This window comes from Venturia canescens, chromosome 3 (assembly GCF_019457755.1).
Source record: "Venturia canescens isolate UGA chromosome 3, ASM1945775v1, whole genome shotgun sequence".
Lineage (NCBI taxonomy): Eukaryota > Metazoa > Arthropoda > Insecta > Hymenoptera > Ichneumonidae > Venturia > Venturia canescens.
This window is the reverse complement of record NC_057423.1, coordinates 8,104,986-8,120,887: the sequence shown is the minus strand read 5'-3', so window position 1 is coordinate 8,120,887 and position 15,902 is coordinate 8,104,986. Positions and strand designations below refer to the sequence as shown.

At 36.1% G+C, this 15,902-nt stretch overlaps 4 protein-coding genes across 8 annotated transcripts; 2 read left to right on the top strand and 2 right to left on the bottom strand.

Moving 5' to 3' along the window:
• Window positions 1–135: 135 nt before the first annotated feature.
• Syx16 (syntaxin 16) lies at window positions 136–2,769 on the bottom strand. The gene is made up of 5 exons (XM_043414975.1): window positions 2,260–2,769; window positions 1,826–2,044; window positions 1,454–1,661; window positions 1,102–1,364; window positions 136–775 (listed from the first exon to the last, which is right to left on the bottom strand). Exons 1-5 carry the CDS (start codon window positions 2,338–2,340, stop codon window positions 566–568), a joined length of 981 nt encoding a protein of 326 aa, XP_043270910.1. The 5' UTR covers window positions 2,341–2,769; the 3' UTR covers window positions 136–565.
• Window positions 2,770–3,828: 1,059 nt separating this feature from the next.
• Window positions 3,829–7,517, bottom strand: TfIIB (transcription factor IIB). Of its 3 annotated transcripts, none has more exons than XM_043414974.1 (6): window positions 7,380–7,517; window positions 6,402–6,512; window positions 6,034–6,220; window positions 5,428–5,898; window positions 4,920–5,160; window positions 3,829–4,040 (listed from the first exon to the last, which is right to left on the bottom strand). In XM_043414974.1, exons 1-5 carry the CDS (start codon window positions 7,394–7,396, stop codon window positions 4,999–5,001), a joined length of 948 nt encoding a protein of 315 aa, XP_043270909.1. In that variant the 5' UTR covers window positions 7,397–7,517; the 3' UTR covers window positions 3,829–4,040; window positions 4,920–4,998. The 3 variants fall into 3 exon arrangements, with proteins under 3 accessions (XP_043270909.1, XP_043270907.1, XP_043270908.1); XM_043414972.1 differs by lacking the exon at window positions 7,380–7,517 and adding an exon at window positions 7,250–7,358; XM_043414973.1 differs by lacking the exon at window positions 7,380–7,517 and adding an exon at window positions 7,250–7,359 and having other exon boundaries at window positions 3,829–5,160.
• Window positions 7,518–7,583: 66 nt separating this feature from the next.
• LOC122408276 (uncharacterized) lies at window positions 7,584–12,118 on the top strand. 3 transcript variants are annotated; one of them, XM_043414971.1, is made up of 5 exons: window positions 7,584–7,690; window positions 9,036–9,130; window positions 9,570–9,818; window positions 11,202–11,505; window positions 11,719–12,118. In XM_043414971.1, exons 1-5 carry the CDS (start codon window positions 7,591–7,593, stop codon window positions 11,976–11,978), a joined length of 1,008 nt encoding a protein of 335 aa, XP_043270906.1. In that variant the 5' UTR covers window positions 7,584–7,590; the 3' UTR covers window positions 11,979–12,118. The 3 variants fall into 3 exon arrangements, with proteins under 3 accessions (XP_043270906.1, XP_043270904.1, XP_043270905.1); XM_043414969.1 differs by having other exon boundaries at window positions 9,570–9,932; XM_043414970.1 differs by lacking the exon at window positions 7,584–7,690 and having other exon boundaries at window positions 8,610–9,130; window positions 9,570–9,932.
• Window positions 12,119–12,252: 134 nt separating this feature from the next.
• On the top strand, window positions 12,253–15,845 carry LOC122408275 (trichohyalin-like). The gene is made up of 6 exons (XM_043414968.1): window positions 12,253–12,600; window positions 12,680–13,057; window positions 13,175–13,549; window positions 13,751–14,166; window positions 14,458–14,598; window positions 14,678–15,845. Exons 2-6 carry the CDS (start codon window positions 12,879–12,881, stop codon window positions 14,839–14,841), a joined length of 1,275 nt encoding a protein of 424 aa, XP_043270903.1. The 5' UTR covers window positions 12,253–12,600; window positions 12,680–12,878; the 3' UTR covers window positions 14,842–15,845.
• Window positions 15,846–15,902: the final 57 nt, after the last annotated feature.

The following is a 15,902-nucleotide window of genomic DNA, read 5'->3' as shown; positions in this document are numbered from 1 at the left end:
AAATTCTGTCTTCTCTTCTATCACTTCTCTAATCCTGGAGAAATTTCTATTAATGCTGCTAACTACAACGATCTTCGTCCCTAGAAATAGGAATTCTGACCAAAAGGAAGCATGATGAAAACGATTTTCTCGTGATTGAGAATCGAGTCATTATAATTTATAATCATTCAACAATTGTACATTAAACGGTAAACATTAATTTGATACATACATAATAATTTCAAGAACACAGTTTCAAACAGATATTCTAGCTAGTCGATTTTCTAATGTCAGAGGCTTGTGGGCGAATTGCGACGAATGCAATTGCGCGCATTGTAAGCGTCGTGACACCAGTTTTAGCCTAACAGTGATGTAGATTTTACAATTCATCGAACAAATCACATGTGATGATTTGTGTTAACGTTTTATTTAAATTAGGTCGCCGAACGTTAATTTACGATCCAAGACTAATCACTTGGCCAAATTTTTCTTAAATATTCATGATTATTTTTTCGTCTTGTATTCTCCGTAGTAGTATTAAATCAATCGAATGTAAGGAAGTTCCAAGGAATTTGGACTCTCGCCGTTAAGTTTTGAAAACAATAAATAAAAAACTAAGAAATATTATTGATGCTGCAAGTATTAGGATGCAGTACATTTTTCTACTGGTTTTTTGGTATGAATCGGCTTTTTTAAGTTGCTTATAACCTTCTTGTACTTGACCCTGAGTCTGCTCGATATTGTAATCGATACGGTCAAGTATGCTGCCCTGATCGTGCACCATTGTAGCTAGATCCTAGAAGAGTTTAAAAACCATCATTTATTCGCAGTGTCTCCGGATTGGACATTTTTGCAATATCTGAACAGTAGGCTTTTCGGTTTTTTCATTTCCTGCCTACGATATATTGATTTCTCCAGAAAAAAACGTGTGCATGTGCGTGTACATGTGGGTATGCGGGCTGGTGACAGTGCCAAAAAAATTTCTTTTGGGAAAAAACTGTTTAGCCAGAAGAGTGTCACTGAATCTCAATACAATCATGCAAATTCGTTACTTTGGCGATTTACATATGAAACGAGACTGCATTGAAGCACATTAAAATATTCTACAGTGACATGGCTTACCTTGAAAATATGATTGAGGTCCGATATACTTCTAACAATATGGCCAACCTCTTGCTCTCGTTCCATAGCTTGTCTCGTGGCTTCCTCAGTCTCTTCGATTTGTAAGAGTACAGATTTTTGTGTTTGCGCTCCGCTTTGCCAAAAGTTTTCATCGCTTTGGCTGAAGGAAGGTTCGGTCAGCCAAGAATCCGTATCCGCACTTAGCATGAGGTTTCCATTGTCCGTGAAAAATTGTCTATTTCTCTCCTCACGAGAATTCATTTCTGGAAAAACATTGGTAAGTGGAAAGGTGAACTTGATTGAATTTGAGGTCACGATTTAAACAAACAGAAATTGAGTTTTGTTGACGTACGTTGCAGGTAATTGCTCTGCGCCGTTCTATACAGAATGCTCAAGTCTTGCAGGGCTGACGAAAGAGCTAAAACAGCGCTCATGCCCAACTGACGTTCCGCTGCTCTTGTCTCGTGTCTTGCCGAAGATTTGATCGTCTGTACTTGGCGATAACCATTGGAGAAAGCTCGTCCTATTTCCCGTGTCAGTTTTTCCATCTGCCGTTCTTCCTGTAATTTTTGACATTTAAAATTGTATATTTAAAGAAACAGAATCATCAGCAGCTGTTGACACCAACCATCCATAATTGATTATGCCAATGTCTTTAGACAGCAGTTGTTGTTTTAAAAACAAATAAAAGCAAACAAACATGTATAGAAAAACAGTTAAAAACCTGAGATGTGTCGTCCAATGTCGGCCTTGTAAGTTGTTTTGCATGAAGCTCCGTTAAAGTATCGAGCTTGGTTCGTAAGCGGCTAAGAATGTACTGAGTTTCTTCTAATGCGTCTATCCAAACAGGAGGTTCTGAATCTCCCAAGTTTATTCCTTTAAGCTCCACGTTATCCGATGCTGCATTTTCTCCACTAACCAATGCCATACGATCCGACAGATTCTAATATATGATCAAATACTCAAAACTGAGGTTCTCCAGAACAATAAATATATGCTGACATAGTTGCTGAATTTTGAAATCCACAAAACTTGATATCATAATGAGTGATTCACTTGTCGAGTTATAATAACCCGACTTTAAAAGATTTCAGTATTTTTCGAAAACTATCATGTTTGAACTCTCACTGGCATTTTTAAAATTATTGAAAGGTTTACCTGTTCGGCGTATATGTGTTTGCTTTGAAGTGCATTGTTTCTCATGAGAATGAAAGGTTCTGTCAAATTTCTTGTAGCCATGGTCGGTCTTTGACTTCAAAATCATTTATTTGACACTCTCTATTTTCGGATTCTTGAGAGCACTTATTACGGAAACGAGCTTTTCGATAGAAGCTCACAATACGCACCGTGCACTACACCACCACAGTCCACACAGTGTTGTTTGTTACGATGACACCGGGCTTATGAAGAACCCTTCAGAATGTAAAGGATAGAAATTGGTGGGACAGATCAGGTTGGTAGCATTGCAATGCAATAAAACGGGCGGGTCTTTATTTACACGCTCTCTTATTTCCGTGTAAACGTAGTTAATATTTAGTTGCAGGACTTCTTATCACTTCGGTGTCAACGGAGTCAGAGAGACTGTGATGCTCGTTTTCTCCAATGCTAATCTAAGTTTGAGCTCAGTTTAATTTTTCCATATACTTCCAACATGAAACGAACAGAGTTTAAATTTAGGTTAACAGTGGAGAAAACTGACGTACAAATAGATATCTACCGTTTAATCGCATATAATGTACTGGCAATAAATATCGAGACGCACCCATATGATAATATTTTGAACCCCTGACAGTAAAAGATAAATAAATTTGGATATATGAATCAAATACTTTTTATTATAACATTTGATAGTGTTCTTCTTTCAAAAGTTATTGAATTTCTTTTCTCGAAAGTTGACAATTTCGTCTACTTTTCAGATTCTTGCATTATCTCACAGCCTCGAGCATACCAACCAATTCGGCTCCGGAATCGTTATCCATACGCAGTTTTCGTATATTGATCAATATGTTTATTTCTGCGCCAATTTCATATTCTTTTGGTCCCACGATCCTGTTGCAACAATTGTTCATTTTCTCCGCGTCTGATAATATTTTACAACCGAATGTCGTTTATCTAAAATTTAAATAAATCGATCGCTACATCGAGTCTTGTAAACCAAACAATATTCAAATTCATATTGTCAATTCTCATATTTATTCATCAAAATTATTAGTCATCGTAAGATCGATTGCTTGGCCACCACGCACCCACGTTTTTCTCATTTTTAATTACTAAAATATAACAATTTTTATAAAAGCACGTACGATTACACTTCACATGAAATAAAATCTTAGAAAGTTCTCTGAACACCAACAGACACTTTAACGTTCAAAAACTGCACGTGCAAATTCGCAAAAGTGGGACCAAGCCAAAGACATTTTGCCATCTATTTGCTCGATAAGAATTTGCTCACATTTAGGGGGGGTAAATTACTTTTCAAATATTTGATTATTCCTGAGATGATAGAACTACTCTCGAAATTTTTTCGAAATTCTCATCTTTTGGAAGTAAAATCCAAAACGTTTTTAATTATTATACTTTTGTTTGCGCCCAAGAGTGTGTGGGTGGGAAAATGTTTTTGCATTCTCAAAGTGCGTTCCACTGCTTGAGCTCCTCAAAACTTATACATGTTCCGCTGAACTCAGTTACATTTCAAAAATTGCCGTGGGTTATTGGACGTGAGTAAAATAACGTATTGCAATATTTTTATTATCATCTGTAAGAATAATTATAATATTATGAGAAAAGAATTGTAAGCATTATAAATATATAATACAGATCACACGTTTTTTCCCTAGCGTGTTTCTCACAAGATGCTTCGACATCTTTCAATCGAGGACGAATGAATGACAGCCTTATTGACGAACCGTTGACCGATAAATCCAGAATACAGTAAACACCTTAAAGTTAAAATATATAAAGAATAAAACAAATCGAACACAAAAGTAGCGAGTACATTTTATAACAAATAATGAAAAATAATAAAACAAAACAAAAAAACACATCTAGAATACGGTTAAAGTTCCTTGTTAAACAGCCAAGCTTAAGGTAGTCTACAAATTTACAAAGAATGCACGGCGTCTTTTTAGCTGTTTACGATCATTTTTCATGGGTTATTTTGAAATCGTCATCCCCCTAATGCGAGATTATCAAGTTTTCAGTATTCCAATAGAGCAGCATTCATTTTCCAAGAGTTTTTGATTGCATTTCAACAGCAAAATATACGCTTAAAACAAGAATAGTAATCAAATTTGCTGAATTTTCAATCGTGAACGAAAAAGGCACATTGGCAGATCGAAATAATACAGAGAGAAAAAATAAAAAACTGTCAGCCAAGAAGTTGGCGGACGCATGTATTTACGTTCATTCAAATTCGCTAGAGACCAATTCAGAAAAACTCGTCAAAATGCTCAACTGCATAACGCTGCGATTCTTCAGACCATGATGTAAAAGAATATTTTGAATCTTACTTCATTCAAAAAAATAAAAAAAGTTTTTCAATATTTTTGACGTGGAGCTTTGGAATACTTAGTTACAAGAAGGGAAAAGAAATTCGATCATTCAGTTCAGTTTTCGAAATAGTTGCCATTGACTTTTCTTTACGGCCAATCGGAACGTTACTTTGGCGATTATTCAACGTGTTTTTATCAAATAAAAAATTATATAAAATTATATTCGCAGAGTTTTCACACGTTATCGAGGAATGTTAACTAAAATCGAAAGATCAATAACAATCAAAATTCTCGCATGACCGCTTATTCTCTTCGCCGTAATCTTACCGTCGTTGCCGATCCTTGAATACTCTGTGGGCCAATGGAGAAACATTTCGTATACTATTGTTTTCGGCATGTCTTTTTTTTACATCTGCGGCAACTGATCGATGGGTGTTGCAAAGGCGAAGTCTTCAGGGAAAAGCTTGATGGCGTGTGGATACATCAGTTTGTATGATTGTCTGATCGTGACATCTGCTACACCAGCAATATCACCGATCTCTTTCTGCGATCTTTTGTCTTCCGAAGCCTGGAATTAATTGAATTATTGAATATTGGGAACCTTCAATATCAAATTTTGGATGATTTCTCTACGAGAGTGAAAATTTGTCTTCGGAATTCTCAGGAATTTATTTGGAGTAAGAAAAATTAATTTTTGAACTCTTTGTTGAAGATTTCGTACGAAAATGTGTTAACAAACCCAAGCAATAAAAGTGTGGATATTTAGAAATTTTCATCATTCACGGAAATGTGGATTAAGAGTATTCAAGTACAATTAAATATCGATACACAGCACCTGTGAAGCCATATAAATAGCTGCAGCAGCTACGGAAATCGGAGATCTGCCAGGTACGATATCAATCTCGACGGCTTTTCTTGCAATGTGAGTGGCGGCTCTCTGTACCATATTAGGTAGGCCCAAATTTGAGCAAAAACGTGACATAAAGTCGCCAGTCGTGATGAGGTCAACACTCGTTTCGAGAGCCTTGAGTATCAGTTTGAAACATCGGCCGATTTCTTTTTTACTGATTTTACTGATTGCACAAATTTCTTTGAAGGTTCGAGGTACGCCCTCTTGACGGCATGCTATGTAGAGACAAGCGGACGATATCGCATCGTTTGCCCGTCCTTTCAAGTTTTTCCCGTCGTGTACCTGTTTGAACAATATGTTTGCCCGATCGACGATTGTTTTTGGCAAGTTTATACGATCGGCCATCCCAGTTATTTCACGGAACGCATTAACCAAGGCTCTGTCGGAACTGTTCATCTAAGGAGGAAGAAAAACATTTTCGTTATCTTTGGAGATGCTCTTTGAGAAATATTGAGAAATTCGGGAACTTGAATTTGTTAAGGGGAGAGTCTGCCATTTTGTTTTAAAAAGTAGAATCAGTAAGGAACTAACTGTGCGTCTGTTTTGATACTTGGATGCGCCAAAAGCATCAAAAGAAGCTGCTCCTGTTCCTGGGCCAATCATAGTAGATAAATCAGAGCCATTGAGAAGTGGATTTTCTGGGCCTCCCACTCGAGAAGGATCAACACCTGCTTTCTCATTGCTAAATGTTCGCCATTCTGATCCAACATCGATGACTCTAAAAATTGAAAATCAAAATAAAGAGAAACTCAACTTGACATAGTGCATTAACAGGAAAGTCAGCATAAGACCTGCTGCACTCTTATGTACGCAAACATGTAGATTTTATGAAATCATTATTTGAATGTAAATGACTTAGTAAAGTGAATGTTTCATAAGGATCGTGGTCATATTCATACCTGTCCCCCACGACTAATCCACACTCTGAACAAATCTGGTCACCCGCTCTGTAATCCTCTATCAAATGTGCTTCCGGATGAGCGTAGCAGCAAACTTTATTGGTATCGTGCCTTCAAAGTTTTAAATTTGCATTATAAAAAAAAATTTCAACAAATATAAGGAAAAGACCTTATTTGATTACATGTCATTTCTATCGTGGCAACTGTCAGATATTTCTAGTCTCCGAGAACTTTTTCAATTTTGAATTTCAATGATGCGATAGGATAATGCAGTTTCGTCTCTTATCAAAATTTTGTGCTACAATGTTTCAAGATTGAACAGCATTTGAAATATTTAATGGAAAAAATATTCTTGTGATACTATATCGCACAGTCATTTCCACCATATCGAGCTATTTTATATACTAAAATTTCGAATAAATGAAATTGTCAATATTTTGTAAAAAGAATATTTTTTTCCAAGTATCATCTATTTTTTTCACTTCTCATTGGGAACTAATTTACACAAATTGAGATGATCATGAAAGTTAATAGAAATTTTTATTTGTTGCTCTTCCATGGGCGGGATGAAGTATGCATAAAACGTTGGAAGAATAGTTATTAATCATTTGTGGCATAAATAATCAATGTTGTTGATAGCTGTATTCGACAGAAGCTGCATCAGATGGAAGGTAACTCATGTAACCTAAAAATCGAAATGGCGCGATGCAATAAACTCTCAAAATATAAACAAATAAAAATGGTTGCTTGCTGCTAAGGTATGTATAGCCGAATCATGGATCACGAAAAGCGTCGTTACGATAACAACTACAATGATCCGATCGCTTTTTTAATCGACTTGAAATAACCTCTTATGTTCCTTGATACAGGTTATCGCGACAAAACATTCCCATTTTTTATTCCACGCTTGACACATACGCACACCTATGGACTTCAACATACACGAATCAAATAAGAAATAAATGTCATTCAATTCACCTCGACGAACTAGCCATATTTTCGTTTATTCGTCAGTCCAAGTGCCCACTGCCCAAGTGTTTTGCTACTGAATATAACGTGCAGACTGCGACCTGCGACTGACTGCGCACAATGTAAGATTTTCGTTCGTTTATTGCTGGTGTCTTGCGTCCTCTTTCAACACAACTATCGAGTTCCTTCTCATCCTCTATAGCTTGATTTTATATTTCTAATGGAAGTGGTGCAGGCCAATAGGATTTTGATTTTCCATTGTTGTAACTTATATTTCAGTAACACCACGAATAAACTAATGCAGATCTGTAAACTTCGAGGTTTGTGAGTGGTAGGGGGAGTGTTACCGTTAGTCGTTAGTGATAATTTTGATATATACAGTTATACTGGACCGGGCACTCGATTATTTATTCTGCAATAAGTTGGATAGAGAGAAGTAACAAATTATCTCTCACACACACTGGGGTACAGACGGTGTCGAAAGTATGAGAAACTTCGAGTTTAACAGAAATCGTGTAAAATATTCTATCCATTTTTTTCAATCGTGAAAAAATTGTAAAAAACATGGGTTCAAAAAGTTTGGTCCCAAATTTTTCTTTGGACTGTACTGATTACGTGTGCTTGTGCATGGAGGTTCCCTTACGATTTCGCAAATCCTAAAACAGGAATAAAAAAAGGAAACGTCCCAATTGAAAGTTAATTAAATGCACAAGTGAAACCCAAATTGAATCGCTGAGACTTATTTCACTTATTGATTACACACTAGATGTGACGTCGCATAAAAGTTTCATATTAGAACTTTGAGTCCCCAATGAAGTATATTTTTTGATCCTATATTTGAACCAAGTGAGAAAAAGGCCCATTTCAGGCATAATTTGAGTCTCACTTGAGGCTGAATTAGCAATCAGGGGTTGATTAGCAAGAAGACAGTCTGTCCTATACTTTGAAACGAAGATTATAAAATTTGTCCCGGAGTCTATATGTAAAGAGTTGGTTACAGCAATCAGGCCGTGCACATGTAATATCACGTATACACCTTTTTGCGCTGGTTTTCTTTTATGTCCTCTTTGCGTTATCAGATTTTAAAAAAAAAACGAGGGTGACAAAGTCTCCCGACTGCTGGCGAGAAACTTCGTGTACAAAATTTTAACCATCTGCTGGTGAATATCAACACATATCTTCGGTTGAAAATCAAAGCGACACCTATAACTGAAGCGGCTCAAGGCCGAAATATTCAAGTCCACTGTCCACTGTGTGTGTACCACGAGAAACGATTTTTGGGTGTGCGTAATGAAACTTATTAAATAAAAAAAAATTAAATAACCAAAATGTCAAATTCAAAAAGTGCACATGTATTTTAAAGTACACGGTCTTTAATTTTCGCCGGATTACGATGATTTTATTGGAAGAATTGTTCCAATCAAAGCACTCGGTTCGAATGAATAACCTGAAATACGTAGCTCGCATGTATTCGTCCTTGCTATTGGAAGTGATGTCTTAAAATTAATAAACAAATAATTGAAAGAAAAAAGACAATAAGGATGAGCAATTTACGATGTAATTTTCATCAGCTTCCGATGAATTTGCGATAAAGAACAATATTATATTTAAAAAAAACATGAGATATGCGTACCAAAGGTCTGCTATTGTCCCTTATTTGTATAGTAGGGACCAGCATTATTTTCATTGCGTTCAGCAATCAACGACCTTCTATACAAACTTTAGTCACGGAGACCCATAAACATCTACGGAATTTTCAGGTTTGAATTTTTATTTTAAATTATTGTATAATTTATGAAAAAATGCTCAACAAAATTTCATACAGATATAACAATAGTTTATTTCCGACTTACGTTGTGTTTTGTTAATACGAAATTCAAGGGGGGAAGCGAAAAATGAAAATTCAAAATTAGAGAAAAGCGAATTTATTTTCAAACGTGATAGAAAATCATGCATTTTGAAAAAATGAAACGAAATAATTCATCGATGAAGAAATTCAATCAAATCTTGAATTCAATAAGGAAATTTAAAAAATACAAGTATAATCAGCAGAAACAATAATAAAAATGCTCCTGTAGAATATGAATTTAAAAAATCTAATAATGAAATGGTCTATTAAAGTACATTCCAATCGAGTGTCGTGTCTTTATTGAATCATTATTGATAGAATTTCTTAATTTAAAAATCGTGCAATTTCAGGAAAACTTGAAAGATGTGGAGGAGAAGCGTCTTGTGACAGATTCAAAATATCTAGCGCTGCTTGGTTTAGATGGTCAAGCTGGAACAACGACAGCACCGTCGAAGGCTCAAAACGTGACGGTTGTCACCCTTTTGAGGCCTGGGAGTGAGCAGCATATTTATGGTTTCCTCAGGAACATTACGCACTACTTACCCAACAATAATATAGCAGTTTTTGGGGTTGGCTTGAGTGATTACGCATCTCAAACGGTCAGAACCGTTTGCAATTCTAGCAGATGTAATGTGATTCAATTGGATTTAAGTCCCTTCCCTGCGCATGCAGAAGATGATAGATTGCACGTCTATCGACCTCTAGTCATTCAGGTATTTGGATAATCCATCTAGATTCAAATCAATTCCTTATTCATACCAATCAATTAGTCCAAATAGTAAAAATGTTACGACAGCAACATCATTTAGAAAAAATAGGCTCTCTGTATCTATATGCAATGAATATGGAAAAAGACCGACGACATATCAGTACAACTTTTATCTCGATGACCTAGAAATATGTAAAGGGGAGCAAGATCCAGTTTTGCAATCTAATCAACGTTTGCCTAAATCAGGTTCGCATGAGACGCAGCCATTAAATGTCTATTATCTTATTCATGTGAATATTTTTTTTCGTGTATGTATTTGAACTCGTTTAATGAATTTATGTAATGAATTTTCAACACATTTGGGGGTTGATTATTAAATTGTGGGAAAAAGGACAGATTTCAATTATAAATGAAACCAAGTTGACTTTAAAATCACTGGCTCTTTGACTGGCCGCTTCGATTGAAATAAACATGATTAAATCGACTCGGTGCTTCATTTTAAAGCGTCCAACTTGAGTTGAAACATTCAAAGCGTTGGCTCGTACCCTTACGAAGAATATTTCCACAGCTAAAGAACAATTGATTGAAGATTAATATGATAATAATGAACGTTTAATAGTGTAAGGTTTTCTGCAAAAAGGAAACAAACTTCGAGAGTACTGGTGTAGTTTGTATCTAACGATAGTGATAAAAACGAGCATCTTTTTAGCTGCGTTGGAATTTTTTCAAGTTTGCAAAATTATTCACGAGCGACATAGATAAATATACTTGAACACGTGGAGCCACTCGGGAATACGCCCCTTGTAAAGTATTTCTAGGTCATTTAATTTACAGCATCGTTTTTTACATTAATCTTGTAGCATTGGAAGAAATCGAATTTAAAATTACAACTGAATTCACGAACATTTTAAAAGATTCAGAAGAAATTTTGAATTTTTAAGTAAAATAATGATAACTCAGTGTAATTCCCATTTCAAAGTTCTGCGAACGAGACATCTCGATGTGTCGTTAGTGGCATTGAAAAATCATTATTGTGATTTATTATTTTATTTCTTGGTTGAATTATGTTCGATAGCTAAATTTATTTAATAAGTACTATTTCGAGCAATAATTTGGCGAATGAAAATTTTTTCTCTCTATAAATACCCGAAAATTAATTCCAACATTTTTATATCGCACTAACTCAGCTCTGGTTGAAAATTAATTTTCGAAAACGATAGTTAAAAGTACACAATTCCAGTATGAACTTATTCAACTATTTATTCTTCCCCAGACAGCTTTAAATACATTAGGAAACATACTGTACATGGATTCGAATGTACGCCTGAACTCGTCGGATGTGGTTAAATATCTCTCACCAAAGTCAGGAGTATTGACATGGCCAACAAAGCACGCCATAAGTTCGCTAACTCATCCAAAGATGTATGAGTATTTTCACGTACCGGCTGAGAGCTTCTTTTTTCTTCCCTTTGTAAGGGCATCGCACATTGTTTTACGGAATACCAGAGAAATTCGTAATAACGTTATGTTGCCGTGGGTACAATGTGCTCTGACACGAGATTGCATATGTCCTATTGGTTCGTGCACTGACCTTTCTTTTTAAATCACTTCACACGAGATTTTATTCGCTAATAATATTTTTTGCTTGCCTTTTGAGCTTTCAACATTAAAATATTTATATAAGCATAGAAAATGAAATTTTGAATTTGAAGGGATTTCGAAATGTGGTGAAAGAAATTGGAATATTTTTCCTTTATGTGAAAAATGACAAAGGTGATGGTTTTTAACAGGTGCACAGTCAGCAGGTTGTCGTTTCAACAAAAGACCGCAATATCGTTACTCAGGCTGTCACGCTTACGACACTTCGGCATTAAACATTATCCTCGGATTGTATTTCAACTACGATGATTCTTGCTACGTTCATCAAGAGCGAGAAACTTATTTCACAAAAATACAATCGGACGAAGTTACGGAAGAGTACCTGATGATTGCGAGGCAGAACAACGCCACTGAGTCTAACGTCAAAACTTTGATGTCGATGGAACGCTGAATCGAACGAAATTTCAAAGACGAAATATATATCACGACATACCTTTTTACAAATGTATTACGTTCACGATATCACATTTGTGAACAAGCACAATTTCATTTAAGATTTAAATTAGAGATAATAAATTGTCAGAGAACGCACGAATCTCTCTTATTTGTTTCCAATGGAATTTTTTTTTAAATCATCGACGAGGACACAGAGGAAGGCTGGTAGAGAGGAAAAATCGCTTGAAAAAGCTTTCATTGAGTGCTAATAAAAATTATATAAACAAGACTCGTCCAAAATGAAATAACAGCTTGTGAGATTTGGTAGAAATATTTTCTGAAATTTTCACCGACTGTGTTCGGGAATCTTGGCAGGCTGATAACTAACCACCTGAGCTGAACACAGTGACAAGTCGACGATTCGATTTTTGATTCTTAATTGTTTATCGCACATGCGAAGAATCATGGATTTGTATGTGCGTGGACGTATAAAAATATGTGCTTTTTGATAGAATTTTAAAAAAGTTGATGAAAAGATTGACGTACGTCGAAATTAAATAACCAAAAAGGCCTTGCCTTCTCGATATTCTCGGGCAAACTCTGTAATTCGAGAAACGAATCTTTTTACATAATTCAAGGTAAATACCACACAGTTCTTCTTCACTCGACCGGGAACACAGGAAATTACATTTTTTAACGGAAACGTATACATCGTAGTGTTAAAAATATTTGGAAAGTTAGAATTGCCATGGGAAAGCATTGGCACGTGAGTAAACGTTGATAAAAGATAAACAAAGAAAAATCGATAAGTTCAACTTGACTGGTGAGAACGCTCGTCAACCCCTTCGACAGTTCAGCTTATCACGATGACGGAAAATCGTCAGATGCTGGATCAGGGCTAACCGGCTTTCCAGTGATGGCCCATGACAGCGATATCGACGGTTGGCAATTGAGGCAGCTCGATTTAGCGTCTCGAGATTTTGATCGCACCGGCAAAACCACTCGAACTATCAGAACACGTGGAAATCATGATTTTCAAGAATACGAGACGCCGACCAATGCACGGGAAAACGATTCTTTCCACTTTCCACCAAGGTAATCTCATTCCCGAGGAAAAATTCTATTTTGTTTATTGAGCACTCACAATGATAATCACTTTCTGAGCTTTATTTATGAAATTCTTATAAATTCAGTGAATTTTCTTATCAACAGGACTCGATTAACGCGCTCCGGACCAGCTGTACGATCCCACGATTCAACAAGATGCCCGGGAACGTTTGAGCCGAATAAATTTGCTGCACCAAGATCCATAATCGAAGCGAATTGCGGGGATTTCGAGGTTCTCAACGGCCATCTTTCATCCTTATCGATCACTGAGAAGCCCAAACATTACAATCGTTCTCGCGACCGTCACGATGGGCATTACACTTATCGTTGTCAGCCCTTGGCCTCACCCCCGACACCCTCTACACTGTTATCGTCGAGGGCCAATTCCAAATCGTCCGTTAGAGTAGTTTCTTGCACTATTGGGGATCCTCGAAGTTTTGGGGATTCGAACGGTCCTGGAGAACAACCGGAAATTCAGAGGTTTGTGATTGACGAGCAGCTCGGTTTTCGATTCAAAGTGATCCAATGAAATCGATTTCGTGAAAAATTTGGATATTTATAAAATCTTAAATTTCTTACAAGTTAAAAGCGACAGTTTATTAAGCTTTGAGTAAATTCAGAGGCTAATTTTGAACGACGATTTTCACCAGAAATTAATTTCCGTTTTTTATTTTCAATTAGATACGCTCTGAACGGAACGAAAGTCGTAGAGTTTTCGGCCTCGAGCACCAATCTTTCGGGGAACGAAACGTCGAGGAGTCAAATGTCTCAGGCGAAGAAGCGAGCCTGGGAGGAATGGGTGAAAAGGAAAAGAGCCGAAGAGTTGCGAAGAAAGGAAGAAGTGCGAAAACTCGAGCTCGAACAACAGGAGGAGGAAAATCGTTTGGTGAAAGAGCGCGAAGAACGCGAACGTCGCGAACGCGAAAGTTTTTTACAATGGAATGAAAGAAAGAGGAAGGAAGAGGCGAGCAAACGGGAGAATATGGAACGCGAATTGGAGTTTGAGAGGAGGTTGAAGGAAGTCGAGGACAAGGCAATCGTCGCAAAAACGATTTACCTTCGGCAGTGGGCACGAAAAAAAGAGGAGCAGCAAAAAGGTATAAAATTGTAAAACTTGATAATTTCGAAGACGTTCATTAAGAGAGGTCGAACGAATTTTGAACAATTGAATGAGAAATTAGGGTATTTGGGGTTTGAAGTATTCCAAATTTTTCATTTTATTCCATCGCTCACACAAATTTCAGATTAATGAGAGCCAAATCGATGCTGACGATTAGCTAAATTAAAAATTTCTTTACCATTTTGGTCTCTCGGTCGAATGAATTTTTGCATTAAAAATTTTTCCAAAATTATAATAACGAAAATGTGTATTTGAACGAATATTACAGCATTGCAAAGAAAGCAAGAATTAAGGAAGAAGCGAGACGAAGAGGAGCGAAAAAGGCGTCTCGAAGCGAGTCAAAAGGCGTACGTGAAGTGGAAAGAAATATCGAAGAATCGACCGAAACCAGCGACTCAGGGGCTCTTACGTAAGTGCCAAATCCATGATATTTCTTTTAATGTTGCTGTAGACAAATATTCAAGTTTTCTCTTCTTGCTCATGTGTAGCCCATCAGAAAGCGAAACCTTCTTATATTAATCCAAATCCTTGGGTGGCGGATGACGTCGAGCCCGAAGAAACGACGAAGAAACAATCATTAGAAGAAATTAAGAAAACACTAATTACTGCAACCAAAAGCGATTCCAAAAAAAGTATTCTTTCAAAATCGTAAATTTCGAAAGTTCCTCGACCGTTTTAATCCCCTTTCAATGCTTCGTTCGAATTAAAAAAAAAAGGAACATAATGCAATTGCAATAAAACTCTCACAAACGATAATAATGATTTAAAAAATCATTTTATACATTGATCGAAAAAAATATAAGTTCAAGACATATATCAAAGAAAAATGTACTCGAATTCGCCATTTAATTTTATTTACGTTTTTGACGATTAACGAAATAAAGGAAATACTAAAAACTTCATGAATTTGCCAAATACTTCATTTTCGGACACAATTATTCATGTTTTAATCGAATTATCTATAAATTATCGGAAATTCAGCACTGCTAAGGTATAGAGTTGAGCGAATGTTAGTTATTCAGTGAATATTAGTTCTTCACAACTGTCGATGGTCGAAAATTCTTCGGTTTTGTTTTCTATAAACTAATATTAAATCGTTCCTTCAAATTGACATTCCTACCAAGCTAATTTGTGGATTAAAAAAACCTTTTAGGAAATTCATATTCAGATGTATTATTTTATCTGTAGTTTTCTGAATAAACAATTAATTCTAACTGGAGTCCCAAAGAATTTCAGAATTTTCGGTATGAAGAATTTTTTTTAGAATCGAACTCATCCATCAGACTTGAACAAAATACCAATAATGGGAAAAATTTCAAGTAAAAATCAATCTTCGTGGTGACTGGACAATTAAATTTCAATATCGGGTTCACTCACTAATTGCAAAGTAGCGCGTTCCATTTTCTGCACGGCCTTGAGAAAATAAACTAAAATCGATGGCCAAAGTACTATTTTTCCTCTCAAGTAAATGCAAATTCTCAATACTGCGATAAAAGTTATTTTTGGTGGAAAAATTAGCTGCATTTTATGACCAACAAACAGATCGATACTGACTCAGCTGTTGTAAATGCCAGAGCAATGTGTTCGAATTCCGAAACTGCGAATTCAATCACATTACGCTCGAATCGGATCAATAAAATCACTTTGTAAAATGGATGATCGATTATTTTTGTCATTTTTCGATTATAGAAGTACGTAGAGACGATCGACCAA

What these genes read in the sequence shown, in the direction of transcription:
- Syx16 (XM_043414975.1), bottom strand. Translation starts at nt 2,340, where the DNA reads ATGGCTACAAGAAATTTGACAGAACCTTTCATTCTCATGAGAAACAAT. An exon ending in AACACATATACGCCGAACAG is followed by an intron (nt 2,045 to 2,259) that starts GTAAACCTTTCA and finishes ATCATATATTAG; the next exon opens with AATCTGTCGGATCGTATGGC. An exon ending in GCAGAGCAATTACCTGCAAC is followed by an intron (nt 1,365 to 1,453) that starts GTACGTCAACAA and finishes ATGTTTTTCCAG; the next exon opens with AAATGAATTCTCGTGAGGAG.
- TfIIB (XM_043414973.1), bottom strand. Translation starts at nt 7,341, where the DNA reads ATGTTGAAGTCCATAGGTGTGCGTATGTGTCAAGCGTGGAATAAAAAA. An exon ending in TGTATCAAGGAACATAAGAG is followed by an intron (nt 6,513 to 7,249) that starts GTTATTTCAAGT and finishes AAAACTTTGAAG; the next exon opens with GCACGATACCAATAAAGTTT. An exon ending in GGATTAGTCGTGGGGGACAG is followed by an intron (nt 6,221 to 6,401) that starts GTATGAATATGA and finishes TTCAATTTTTAG; the next exon opens with AGTCATCGATGTTGGATCAG.
- LOC122408276 (XM_043414969.1), top strand. Translation starts at nt 7,591, where the DNA reads ATGGAAGTGGTGCAGGCCAATAGGATTTTGATTTTCCATTGTTGTAAC. An exon ending in GCAGATCTGTAAACTTCGAG is followed by an intron (nt 7,691 to 9,035) that starts GTTTGTGAGTGG and finishes TTATTTGTATAG; the next exon opens with TAGGGACCAGCATTATTTTC. An exon ending in ATCGACCTCTAGTCATTCAG is followed by an intron (nt 9,933 to 11,201) that starts GTATTTGGATAA and finishes ATTCTTCCCCAG; the next exon opens with ACAGCTTTAAATACATTAGG.
- LOC122408275 (XM_043414968.1), top strand. Translation starts at nt 12,879, where the DNA reads ATGGCCCATGACAGCGATATCGACGGTTGGCAATTGAGGCAGCTCGAT. An exon ending in GAACAACCGGAAATTCAGAG is followed by an intron (nt 13,550 to 13,750) that starts GTTTGTGATTGA and finishes ATTTTCAATTAG; the next exon opens with ATACGCTCTGAACGGAACGA. An exon ending in AAAAGAGGAGCAGCAAAAAG is followed by an intron (nt 14,167 to 14,457) that starts GTATAAAATTGT and finishes CGAATATTACAG; the next exon opens with CATTGCAAAGAAAGCAAGAA.